At 37.5% G+C, this 12,725-nt stretch overlaps 1 protein-coding gene across 8 annotated transcripts in view; it reads right to left on the minus strand.

The window, feature by feature from the left end:
* MYO1D (myosin ID) overlaps positions 1–12,725 on the minus strand; it is a 378,547-nt gene that overhangs the window by 220,073 nt on the left and 145,749 nt on the right. For all 8 annotated transcript variants that reach the window (XM_055258294.2, XM_063628497.1, XM_063628498.1 and 5 more), the window contains exon 15: positions 3,999–4,165. In XM_055258294.2, the coding sequence (XP_055114269.1) occupies positions 3,999–4,165 (167 nt within the window). The remainder of the gene's footprint in view (positions 1–3,998; positions 4,166–12,725) is intronic.

Below are 12,725 nucleotides of genomic sequence, written 5' to 3' on the forward strand. Positions count from 1 at the left end.
ACTACTTGCAAAAAACTGCAGAATCTAAAAGCAAAAATTCACGGTAGAAAATATTATCTTTTCTCTCATCATCACTGGATGAGCCACATAAAAGGGGAATAATGTATACTCCTCAAGTGGTTGTCAGTTTCAGTGACTTACTACATGTGAAATGTTTAAAACAGTATCTAGTACATCCAGTAAACATTTCAAAATATTCACAACTATTATAACTCACTTGAAAATTTCAACACATAACTCTTTTCCTGTCTAGTTAATCATGGTCTATAATATCCTTTCCATAAATAGGACAAAATCTTTATCTCTACTTCTCACTCCCATTTTAATTTTTATTCCAGATTATTACTAAAGACTTCTTCCTCACCCTTACAATCAGTACTTGTTTAGATTTAACAAAAAGTTTTACAGATTTCTTTGCTCAATGTTACTTTTTTGCATATATCCTGCCACATATTTCCTTTCTGCATTCATCTTTCTTTTTGCTGAAGTACATCCCCTAGAAGATTTTTCAGAGGGTCTATGAATAATAAACTTTCTCAGACTAGGTATGCCAGAAAATGCTGTTTATTTTACTCACACTCTTGAATGGTATTTTGACACAGAATACAATTCTAGGCATGAAAGCCTTTCTTTGCACCGTGAAGGCATTTTGCTCCTTCGTCTACTTGATCAAACGTTCATGAGGAACCAGATGTCAGCGTGATTCTCACTCCCCATAGGCAGTTTGTCTTTTTTTCTTGGGAGCTATAAGTATTTTTCTTTAACATTCTAAAAGTGAACAAATGTATTTTTAAGTTTTTAAAAAATTCTTATGCTTGACAATCAGTGTATCCTTTTAATCCGAAGATTCGTCTTTTTTCAGTTCATGCAAACCCCTGGCCGCTGTTCGAATAGTGCCTCTCCCCTATTCTTGGTGTTCTTTCCTCTAGTCCTTCTGTTACATGGGTTTTGCTGCTCCTGGATCAACCTCACATGCGGCTAGACCTTTCTTTAATACTTGCATCTTTTTTTCTCTGTGATGAGATCTGGAACAAGACTTCAGCTTGATCCTCTGGCCCACTAATTTACTTTTTAAAAAAGTTTAGTTTTTAAAAAACATTTTAAAAATTGTGATCAAATTTACATATACTAAAATATACACACTTAGGTATATAATTCAGTAAGTTCTGACAAATGTGTATACTCATGAAACCGACACCCCAATCAAGATATATCATCTCAGAGAGTTCCCCCATTCTGCTTTCCAGTCTGCCATACAAATAGCTGACCACTATTCTGATTTCTATCACCATAAATTAGTTTTGCCTGCTCTTGAACTTCATATAAAGGGCAGCAGAAAGTTGCTACACTTTTCTCAAAATGCCATCTTCTGGCTGGGCGTGGTGGCTCATGCCTATAATCCCAGCACTTTGGGAGGCTGAGGCGGGTGGATCACCTGAGGTCAGGAGGTTGAGACCAGCCTGGCCAACATGGTGAAACTCTGTCTCTATTAAAAATGAAAAAAAAATTAGCTGGGTGTGGTGATGCACCCCTGTAATCCCAGCTACTTGGGAGGCTGGGGCAGGAGAATCGCTTGAACCCGGGATGTGGAGCTGCAGTGAGCTGAGATGGTGCCACTGTACTCCAGCCTGGGTGACAGAGCAAGATCCCGTCAAAAAAAGAAAAAAAAAAAGCCATCTTCTCTTGGCTTCTGTGACATAATCCTCTTCTGGTTTTTCTTCTACCTTATTGGTTGCTGCTTCTCTTATCTTTGCTGGTTCTTTCATGCCAGACCACAAATCGAAATATTGTCATGGACCTCCTCCTCTTCACTATCCAGTCCCGAGACTTTCTATGTAATCTATGTTACCAGTGACTCCAAAATCTCTTATTTGCAGCCTAAACTTCTTTCCAGAACTCCAGGTATAAAAGTCTAATGGCTTAATATTTCTGCCTAGATATTTAGTAGGCATTTCAAAGTGAACATAGAGATGTTTCAAAGTTAACACAGTCAAGAGAATAATCTTGATTCCATCTTTACTCCTGTTCCACGTCCTGTTCCTCAAAATTATTTTACCCAATTTTATCTCAGCAAATGGCACTGCGCTTACCTAGATGCTCAAGCCAAACTATAATTTTCATCCTTCATTCCTCTTTATTCCTGTTTCATCATATCTAATCCATGAGAGAGTCTTGTCTTGTCAACTTTATCCCTCAAACATATCCCAAATCTGTCCACTGCTCTCATATCTATAATAGTCCCTTACTGAAGGCACTATCATCAAGCCCTGTCTCCTGGACTCCTGCAATAGCATCCTTAAACATCTCCTTGCATTTTTTTTTTTTTTTTTTTTTGAGACAGAGTCTTGCTCTGTCGCCCGGGCTGGAGTGCAGTGGCGTGATCTCCGCTCACTGCAAGCTCCGCCTCCCAGGTTCAGGCCATTTTCCTGCCTCAGCCTCCTCGAGTAGCTGGGACTACAGGTGCCCACCACCACGCCCGGCTAATTTTTTGTATTTTTAGTAGAGACGGGGTTTCACCTTGTTAGCCAGGATGGTCTAGATCTCCTGACCTCATGATCTGCCCACCTCAACCTCCCAAAGTGCTGGGATTACAGATGTGAGCCACTGCGCCCGGCCAACATCTCCTTGCCTTCTATTCACACAGCAGCCACAGTGATTCCTTTAAGACATCCATAAGGTTGTGTAACTCCATGCTTAAAACCCACCAATGGTTTTGTTTCTTTCTTTGTTTTTTAAATCACGCCTAGCGAAAATCTAAATAGTTTAGTCTGATTACAAAGTTCAACATGATTTGGCTCTTGTCTGTCTCTCTGATCTCATCTCACACCACTGTCCTGTCAGTGTCCTCCAACCACAACGGACTACATTTGGCATCGAAAATGCCTCACTTACTACCACAATAGAGCCTTTTCCCTGGCTCTTCCCTCTGCCCCACCTTCTCTTTGCTCTGATCTTTGTATGGCTGGCTGCTTCCTGTCATTGTCAGCTCCTTAGAGGCTCTTTTTTGACCAACTAATCTAAAGTATTTTAATTTTCTGCATTTTTCTTATTTATATTTTATGTAAATTTATTCATTTTGGGGGAAATCTATAGTCGAGATTATAGAAAATGTTCAATAAATGTTTTAAAACAGATGGAATTTAAAGCATTCTTGTGATTCCAAGTTATCAATTATCATTATCTTTTTTTATATGACATGGTATCATTAAGCAACATTATCAACAATAAATTAACAATAGCAACAATATATTACACTTATTGAGTGATTACTATACGGAAGTACTACTATTCCAAGTGCTTTGTATATATTATCTTATTTAACCCTCTAGCAATGCTTCAAGGTAGTTATTATTATTATCCCCATTTTACACATGAGGAAACAGGCATGAAAAGGGTATGTAATTTGTCCAAAGTCACACAACTGAAAAATGACAGAGCCAGGAATCAAACCAGGCAGACTGATTTCAGGTCCTCCATGCTTAACTCCTTAATATTTTATTATTATGATAATTACTAACACCAGTAATGATAGGCAGCATTAATTAAATAGCTACGATGTACCAGGAATCTAGGCTTTTTACTTAGGTTAATTTCTAATAACAGTCCTTTCTCATAACATAAGTAAAATGTTATTTTACCTATTTTACAGATGCAAAAACAGGGTCATAGAAGTTAAATTTCTGGCCCATGATCAAGCAGCAAGCAAGTGGCATAATCAGAATTCCACTCACAATGTGACTTCAGATCAGTGCTCGTTCTGCTATGCTATGATGCCAGTATTTCCTCCCAAAAGGCTGAAACTTTTTCATGGTCCATAAACCATGAATTCAGGGACTCATGTTGAAACTGGGAAAGTCTTTCATATTTGTAATTTCCTCAGCTCTTTTGTTCACCCAACAAATACTTATAGATTACCTAATATGTGCTGATGCACTATTGTATAGGGAGGATTCCCTTACTCTCAGTGAACTAGGCCTCTCTGATGAGTCTATTCTCACCTGTGCAGAAACTTCTCGTATGTCTGGCGGAAGGCAAATCCTGCCCGACGCACTCTCACATTTTCCAGTAGTCCAAGATATTCTACTTGGTGCCGGCAGCGTTCATCATCAAATATCTGTGGAGATTTCTTGTCATTGGGTTTGATGCAACGAACGTAGTATGGTTCCTAAAGAAACAAATCAGCAAATGGTAAGTTTCACTGGAGAAAATTTCCCAGCTAGGGACACTAACATGTAATTAGTGTTAATTGTGTCAAGTTAAGCTCAGTGCCTCTAATTTCTCAGGCATACACTTGTGAATAAAGCAGTTATTCTTCCTTTCTCCTTCAATTCCAGGTTAGAAGTTCTCGTGCATTCAGCTAAATTTTCGTTTAATTATGTTTTAGGCTTTATTGGGAATAGTAGAAAAGGGATAAAACTAGGAAGTAAATAACAGAGACGTAAAGATCGAGTTTCTGTGTATTTATGAAAACAAGGTTAAAGCAGCTGAAGGAGTAATTCAACAGAAAAAGGCAGCAGCTAACGATGAAAATGGATGGAGAATGTAAAAGGACATTCTTTGTTAATGTTAATATTATCTTAAGGAATGATAGGGACGGACAGCTCTGGTATATAGTAAGTGCTCCTTAAGTGTCAGCCATCATTATTAATATTATTGCATGAGTTTGTACTTTTGGAAAAGAGATTAAACTTCATGGGTAAGTAGAGAAGTTCCAAAACCACCTATAGGCATCACTGATTCTATGAAGGAGCTCAGCTAGCAATCCTTCCCTCTGTGCCAATTAAGTTTTATACCACATATTAGATCATAACCCCTTTTAAATATAAAACCATGCTTGGCATAAATCCTGGTACACTGAAGATAATGAATAAATTATCACTGGATGAATCAATGAGGTCAAATGTATCCTACAAGTGTAAAGAATTTCTTTTCCTTCTCTGAATCTGTTATCTATCAGACACACACAGATGCACTTTGATTAAGATACAGAATACTCTGTAGTTAAATGAGGCAGTTTTGAGCTCCGCTGAGGGCTAGAAGTAGAAAGGGGTAGTAAATAATTTAAGAAGTAGGAGAGATTTGAAGGATGTAAATTTACTTGCATTTTGAACAGAATAACAGTTTCCAACACCTAAAAAAAGAAACTCTGATAGTACATTTATCATGCTGTCCTACATGGTGAAAGGTAATGCCATTTTTTGCCTTTTTGTAGGACTTGCCGTATTAGTTTCCTATTGCTGCTACAGCAGATTATCATAAATCTAGTATATTAAAACAACACAGTTTTATTATCTCACATTTCTGGAGGTCAGAAGTCTGAAACAGGTTTAACTGAGCCAAAAGTCAGTGTGTCAGCAGGGTTGGTGTTTTTGGGAGATCCAGAAGAAAACCCATTTTCTTATATTTTCCAGCTTCTGGAGGCTGCCCACATTCCTTGGCTGGTGGCCCCCTTCCATCTTCAAAGCCAGCAATGGTCAGTTGAGTCTTTTATGATGTCACCTCTTCGTTCTGACTTTTCTGCTTCCCTCCTTCCCACTGAAGGACTCGTGACAGCACTGGGCTCACTTGGGTAATGGAGGATAAGCCCTTATTTTCAGGCCCATTTATTAGTAGCCTTATCTCCATCTGCAACCTTAATTCCACCTTGCCACAGCACATATCATGTTCATAGGTTCTGGGGATTACGTTGTGGACATCTGGGATGACTACGGCATAGTAATAGTAAGAATAAAAAATATTATCTATCTAGCCTTTGTTCCTGGTTTCTGGCATAGAGCTTCAAAAACTTATGAAATTTCTTCAGTGACAGGAGTGTCTTAGTTATGATAATGAGGTGACTCATAGCTGGGCGTCTAGATAGCTTCAGGATGGGAGCTGGTCACCAGAAAACTCTGTCATGTGCTGGAACTTACAGCTGCCTGACCTCTGGGTAGGTTAGGGAGACTAAAGATTAAGCTTAATCATGTGACCAAAGATTTAGTCAATCATGCCTTTGTGATGAAACGCTGATAAAACAAAAAAACAAAACCTCAGGATACTGAGCCTCAGAAGAGCTTCTTGGTTGGTGAACACATGGATGTACTCAGAGGGTGGTGCACTCTGATTCCAGGGGGACAGAAGCTCCTGTGCTTGGACCCGAGTTCTGTGAATCATTCTAGTGAATTATCAAACCTGAAGAGGGGGGTCATGGGAATCCTCAAATTTATACCCAAGTCATATATAAGGGCAGGTGTTCTGTGGACCTCACTTGCAGCTGGTGTCTGAAGTAAAGGAGGGTCTTGTTAGGGACCCTGTCCTTTAATTTTTTAGATTAATGCTGACTCTGGGTAGTTAGTGTAAGAACTGAATTGAATTGTAGGACACTTAGCTGATGTCAGAGAGTTACTGTTGCAATGCAGAGGCCATTATTCTGCCTAGTACACCTGCCCTTTTTCATCTTGTCATCTGTAGCAGAAAGAAAAACATGACCTCAATATCTTGCACCACCTCCCAGTAAGAGGTGGAGTCTCTACACCACTTCTCAAATCTGGCTTGGCCTGTGACATGCTTTAACCAGTAGAATGCAGCAGAAGCAACACTGGGTTACTTCTGGAAGCCCATCCTCGAGAGGGTCTGCCCTCTTGGACCACTTCTACCATGTGAAGAAGCCCGGGATTAAAGACTACCTGAAGAAAAGATGCCCAATCATCCAGGCACGCCATTTGAGTGAGCTCATCTTAGCCTATCTAGCCCCAGCTGACTGCAGCTGCTTGGTGAGCCCAGCAGAACTGCCCAGTCAACCCCTGAATCATGACAAAGAACCATTATTTTAAGCACTATATTTTACAGTGATTTGTTATGGATTGATAGATAACTTACACTTCTTCCCTATTCTGGAATATCAACCCTTTCATTAGATATTAAATTTTGGTATATTTTATTATAAAGCACAAGCAGAATCCTACTTTAAAAATAGTGATGGGTGATCAAACGTTCACTAAATCTGTAATGATTTTCAAGTGGAGCATTTATAGTGGGGGAACAACTGTAGCTCACTTTAAAAAATGGCTTATGGTAAGTTTTTTAAAAATCTTAATAGGATGGGGAAGTTGGGAGGAGGCACTGTTTACTTAAGGATTTTCTACTAGTTTGCTGGAATAGAGTGTCTTTACTTCTTGGTGAATAAACCAAGAAAAGTGGCACTGAGCACAGTAAATGCCAAAATGCTACCAGATTTATCTGCATGTTTGGTACTAGTGTAACAGAATAAGCATTGTACAAAAGCAGAACACTTGAGTCTTGGCTGTAAATTCTCTCTGGAACTAATTAGCTAATTTATGAAATGAAGATACTAGGGCTTTCTTTGAGTAATGACAGACTAGGTAATTTAAACTGACACCCATGCTGAGGGTTAACTAGAATAGGTAAACAAAATAAACAAAACGTTTGCCTGAAGACATGGGAGATCTAACAAGACAGTGGAGAATTTACTGGGTCAGAATCCAGGAGAGGAAGAAAACCATGGAGGAGAACCCAGGTTTGAGGCTGCCTTTTTTTCCTGGGGAAATTTGCCAATTCCAGAGAAGGTAGATGGGATCTGAGTAGTGATTCTGGCAGCTTCATGGGCCTAGTGGGACAAAGATTAGCAAGTAAGGCTTGAAAAGGAGGGGACACAGGTAAACCCCTCTCACTTTGGGTTAGGATCCCAACAGGAATAAGGATGAATTAGAAGGAGGCAGTCCTTTACAGAGACCATAATTCAGCTTTGAATCACCTAAGTCCTTGAAATTGGAATAGCTGATTTGGAATACTATTGTTCTTAGGTAACTAAAAGAAGCAAAATTAACTCTTCCCTGAAGAAAAATCACATAAACTTGGGCCTCCAATTATTTCTGCAGATAATTTTGCAAATATAATATTTGGAACAAAATAAAAAGTAACCAGACATATAAGTAGCCAAGTAAACTGGAATTAGAAACAGCAAAACAAAATAAAAAAATAAACAAACCTGCAGGTATCCAGACACTGAGGTTATCAGATAGAGATATTAAAATAACTATGCTTACCATGTTCAAGGTGACAAAAGACAATAATGAGAATTTTGTGTAGAACCAGAAACTATGAAAAAGAACCAAGTCAAATGGAAACCTAGAACTGAAAAATATAATAAAGGAAATTAAGAACTCAGTGGATCAGTGGAAGAGTAGATTAGAAGTAGGTGAAGAAGGCCAGGCGTGGTGGCTCATGCCTGTAATCCCAGCCCTTTGGGAGGCCAAGGCAGGTGGATCACTTAAGGTCAGGAGTTTGAGACCAGCCTGGCCAACATGGTGAAACCCCGTCTCTACTAAAAATACAAAAAATTAGCTGGGCATGGTGGTACGCTCCTATAATCCCAGTTTACTCAGGAGGCTGAGGCAAGAGAATGTCTTGAAACTGGGAGGCAGAAGTTGCAGTGAGCTGAGATAGCATCACTGCACTCCAGCCTGGGCAACAGAGCAAGACTCCATCTTAAAGAAAAAAAAAAAAAGAAATAGGTGAAGAAAAAAAAATGAATGTACTAGAAGTTAGGTGAGAAGAAATTTTCTGGAATGAAGCATGGATAGACAAAAAGATGGAAAACAAAGATGGGAGGCTAAGAGGTATAGAAGATACAGTGAGATGCAGTTCTAAAGGAGAGGAGACAGAAGGGACAGAAGAAATATTTGAAAAGAACTTGCCAAAACTGATAAAAAAAAAAAAAGTGGAGCTACAAATTGAAGAGATTCTACAAACTACAAGCATATTTTAAAAAAAATCTACACCTAAGCACATCATAGTGAAACTTCTGAAAATCAAAGCAGCCAGAGGGAAAAAAAAAGATTACCTTAAGGAGCAACAAAGAGACAGACTGAGAGCTAACTTCTCATAAGAAACTATGAGATCCAGAAGACAAAGGAACATTACCTTTGAAGTGCCAAAAGACACTGCTAACGTAGAATTTTACACTGAGCAAAAATATTCTTCAAGAATGAAAACAGTATAGAAATATTTTTTGGTAAACAAAAACAACATTTGTCACCCTCAGATTTCAAATATAATAGAGTGAGGTTAAGGCAGAAGAAAATGATCCCAGATGGAAGGTAAACAATATAGGGGCTGTGTGCAGTGGCTCACGCCTGTAATCCCAGCACTTTGGGAGGCCAAGGTGGGCGGATAAGTTGAGGTCAGGGGTTTGAGACCAGCCTGGCCAACATGGTGAAACCCCATCTCTACCAAAAAATACAAAAATTAACCGGGTGTGGTGGCGTGCACCTGTAGTCCCAGCTACTTGGGAGGCCGAGGCATGAGAATTGCTTGAACTCAGGAGGTGGAGGTTGCAGTGAGCTGAAAACATGCCAATGCACTCCAGTCTGGGCGACAGAGTGAGACCCTGTCTCAAAAAAAAAAAAAAAAAAAAAAGAAAAGAAAAGAAAAAAAGTCATGCTTTTCATGAGTAACTTGGCAAAATAAAACCAAAATATATTTAAAAAAAAACAGGAAGAGGAAAAAAAGATAAACAAGTGAATAAATAGATATAATAGATGTAAATTACAATCTAAATAGATATATCTATTTATATCTAAATATAAATCTATTTAGATATAAATATATCTATTTATATCTAAGTAGATATATCTATATCATTTAATATCTATAATAGATATAAATATTAGATAATATAGATAATATAGGTATAAATAGCTATAGGTAATATAGATATAGATAATATAGATAAAATATCTATCTAATATAATAAATATATTTATATCTAAATAGATATAATAATGTCTTACTGGTTTTAAAAATGTATATGCATGTTATTTTGGTATATAATTAAAATACATGACCAAATATATTTTGGTATATAATTAAAATACATGCATGTTATTTTGGTATATAATTAAAATACATGACCAAAATAGCATACAAGTTAGGAGGAAGGTAAATGGAATTAAATTGGCCTTGCATTTTCTAGGAAGGAGGCAAAAGTAATAAATAATATTAGATTTTTATATTCAAGAATGATACTGCAGTAAGTCAAGTAACCACTATAACAGTATTTAAGTAAATCTTCCAAAATAATAAAGAGAATAAATAAAATGATAAAAAATACTTGTAACACCAGGGGAGGGGAAAGAGAATGTTCTTAGGTCTAACTAAACATTTTGACTCAGAATACTCATAGGCCACATTTGGCACCAATCTCTTCAAAAGGCCAAGAACACAGTTTGCTAGCAGGTAGCGTCAGTGTCCTTGGAGCAGTCCACACAGCAGTCAAGTGACAGCTTAGGTGTAAGGAGATGAGATCCACATTGGGCACGTGTGCGAGGTGATCTTGGCTTAAAAGCCGCATGCCCCACAGGACCAAATATCTCTTAGAACAGCTCAGAAGACATAGCTTCCAGGGTCCAGCAAAGGACAGACCTAATACAAGGGTCACTGAGCTCAGGCAAACCCAAAGTATATCATCCCCACCAGACATCATTCTCCCAAGACAGATGCAATTTACTGACAGGATAATTTTGACCATAAGTAATGGTGTTAAGTGATATATGTCTTACTAGGTTGCCAGAGGAACAGGGCTAGAAATTTAACTGAGGTTAAGCTGTCAAGCGGAAGGAATAAAGTTTTGTTTACCTTTTTCCCCACTATAATCAATCTAAAAGAAATACAGAAAAAAAGAAAATAAATACAGAAGAGTCAAATATAAGCATTAACAAGATGCCTGATTTAAATGCAACACATACTGTATTAAAAGTAAATGAACTAAATGATTTATTCAAAAGACAAAAATTGTCAGACTGGATTAAAAAAATCAAAGCTAACTATATGCTACTTATGAGAGACACACTTGAAACATAAGGATATAGAAAGATTGAAAGTAAAAGGATGAAAAAGATATACCATGCAAACTCTAGCCAAAAGAAAAGCTGGCTTAGCTATATTATTCATGCAAAGCAGATTTCAAGGTAAAAAGCAATGTGGAAATAGAGATGTTTCATAATGATAAATGACTCAAACACCAGGAAGATATAACAGTTCTAACTTGAATGAACCTAACAAATTCTCTAAATATTTACACAAAAAATCAAAGGTACAATGAGGACAAGTAGATTAAATTCAGAATCAAGGTAGAGTTTAAAACACATTTCAATGTTGACAAAACAAAGAAGTCAGGAAGAAAATAGAAAAGTTGAACAATATTATTAGCAAACTTGACCTAATGGACTTGTATAGAATATTGAATGCAATTTTTTTTTTTTTTTTTGAGACAGTCTCACACCGTCACCCAGGCTGGAGTGCAATGGTGCGATCTCAACCCACTGCAAACTTGGACTCCGAGGTTCACGTGATTCTCCTGCCTCAGCCTCCCGAATAGCTGGGATTACAGGTGCACACCACGCCTGGCTAATTTTTTTGTACTTTTAGTAGAGACAGGGTTTCACTATGTTGGCCAGGCTGGTCTTGAACTCCTGACCTTGTGATCCGCCCACCTTGGACTCCCAAAGTGCTGGGATTACAGGCGTGAGCCACCGTGCCCGGCTGCAAATTATTTTTTTAAAGACCAACAAAACATATACATAAAGCAATTTAGCAAATTTCTAAAAATTGAAATCACACAGAGTATGTCTTCTGATGAAATAAGACTAAGCTAGAAATCAAGAGCAAAAAGATAATGAGAAAATCCTATATGCTGAAAATTAAGAAAAATACTTCTAAACAACTAAACCTTAGGTCAAAAAGGAAATTACAATGTGATTTGGAAAATATTTTGGACTGAATAATGTATAAAATCATGTAGGCAAGGCAATCTTATAAGGCATCATATGAAGAGTATTAATATAACTTTACTAACCAGAAAACAGTTGAATGGAATATTACCAGTACTGAGTGATTATGCATAGGAAGTGGCAATATTGGATGAGACACTAACAACCAACTAAGAAATGGGGGGAAGCCCTTTCATCCTGTTTAGTAATATACAAGTCCTTGGATAAGGAATCTAGTGGGAATACTTTCTCTATATTTAATCAGCATTCTGTCTCAATTTATAAATGCCGCCTCCTCTCTCATTTATAAATATCCAGACTGACTCAGCCTAAGAAATCCTAAATTTGGCAAATTCAGAGTGTCTTATAAAGGTTAAATTGCAAAAGTTAATAGTGATCTTATTCTCTTGAACTTTTTCACCTGTCTCTCCCTATATATTTTATGGGAAAAAAATCATTCGTGAAAGTACACCAATCAGTATATAGATTAGCTAGACTACACTATCTAAATATACCTCTATTTAACTTGCTTTGAACACTGTCAAATAGTCATAGCAAATTCAAGTTCATTTAATAATTTACTGACAATCTGTTTTAGTACCTTATTAGGTATTAATACATAAAATTAACAGAATCCATTCTCTAGATTCAAAAGATTTATAATCTGGGTGGGGACACAAGTCATGAACTGAAGACACTATGGACTCTGTGAAAGTGAGGAGCCAGGGACGTCTACTTCTGGTAATGGAGGACTAGGTAATACTTATCAATCTTCCTGACGAAGTTACTAAAAAAAGGTGCTAGACAAAATATGGGGAAAAGGTTTTGGTAAGTGCATCACAGAGCTAATAAGATAGTGAGGAAAGACCTGGCCAAAATCAGAAAACTAAAATCAAGATGAGTGAGCCTACACCTCATGGTTGTTTTTGTCTTAGAAGCTACTGTTGACATGGAAAA

Source organism: Symphalangus syndactylus, chromosome 20 (genome assembly GCF_028878055.3).
Source record: "Symphalangus syndactylus isolate Jambi chromosome 20, NHGRI_mSymSyn1-v2.1_pri, whole genome shotgun sequence".
Taxonomy (NCBI): Eukaryota; Metazoa; Chordata; class Mammalia; order Primates; family Hylobatidae; genus Symphalangus; species Symphalangus syndactylus.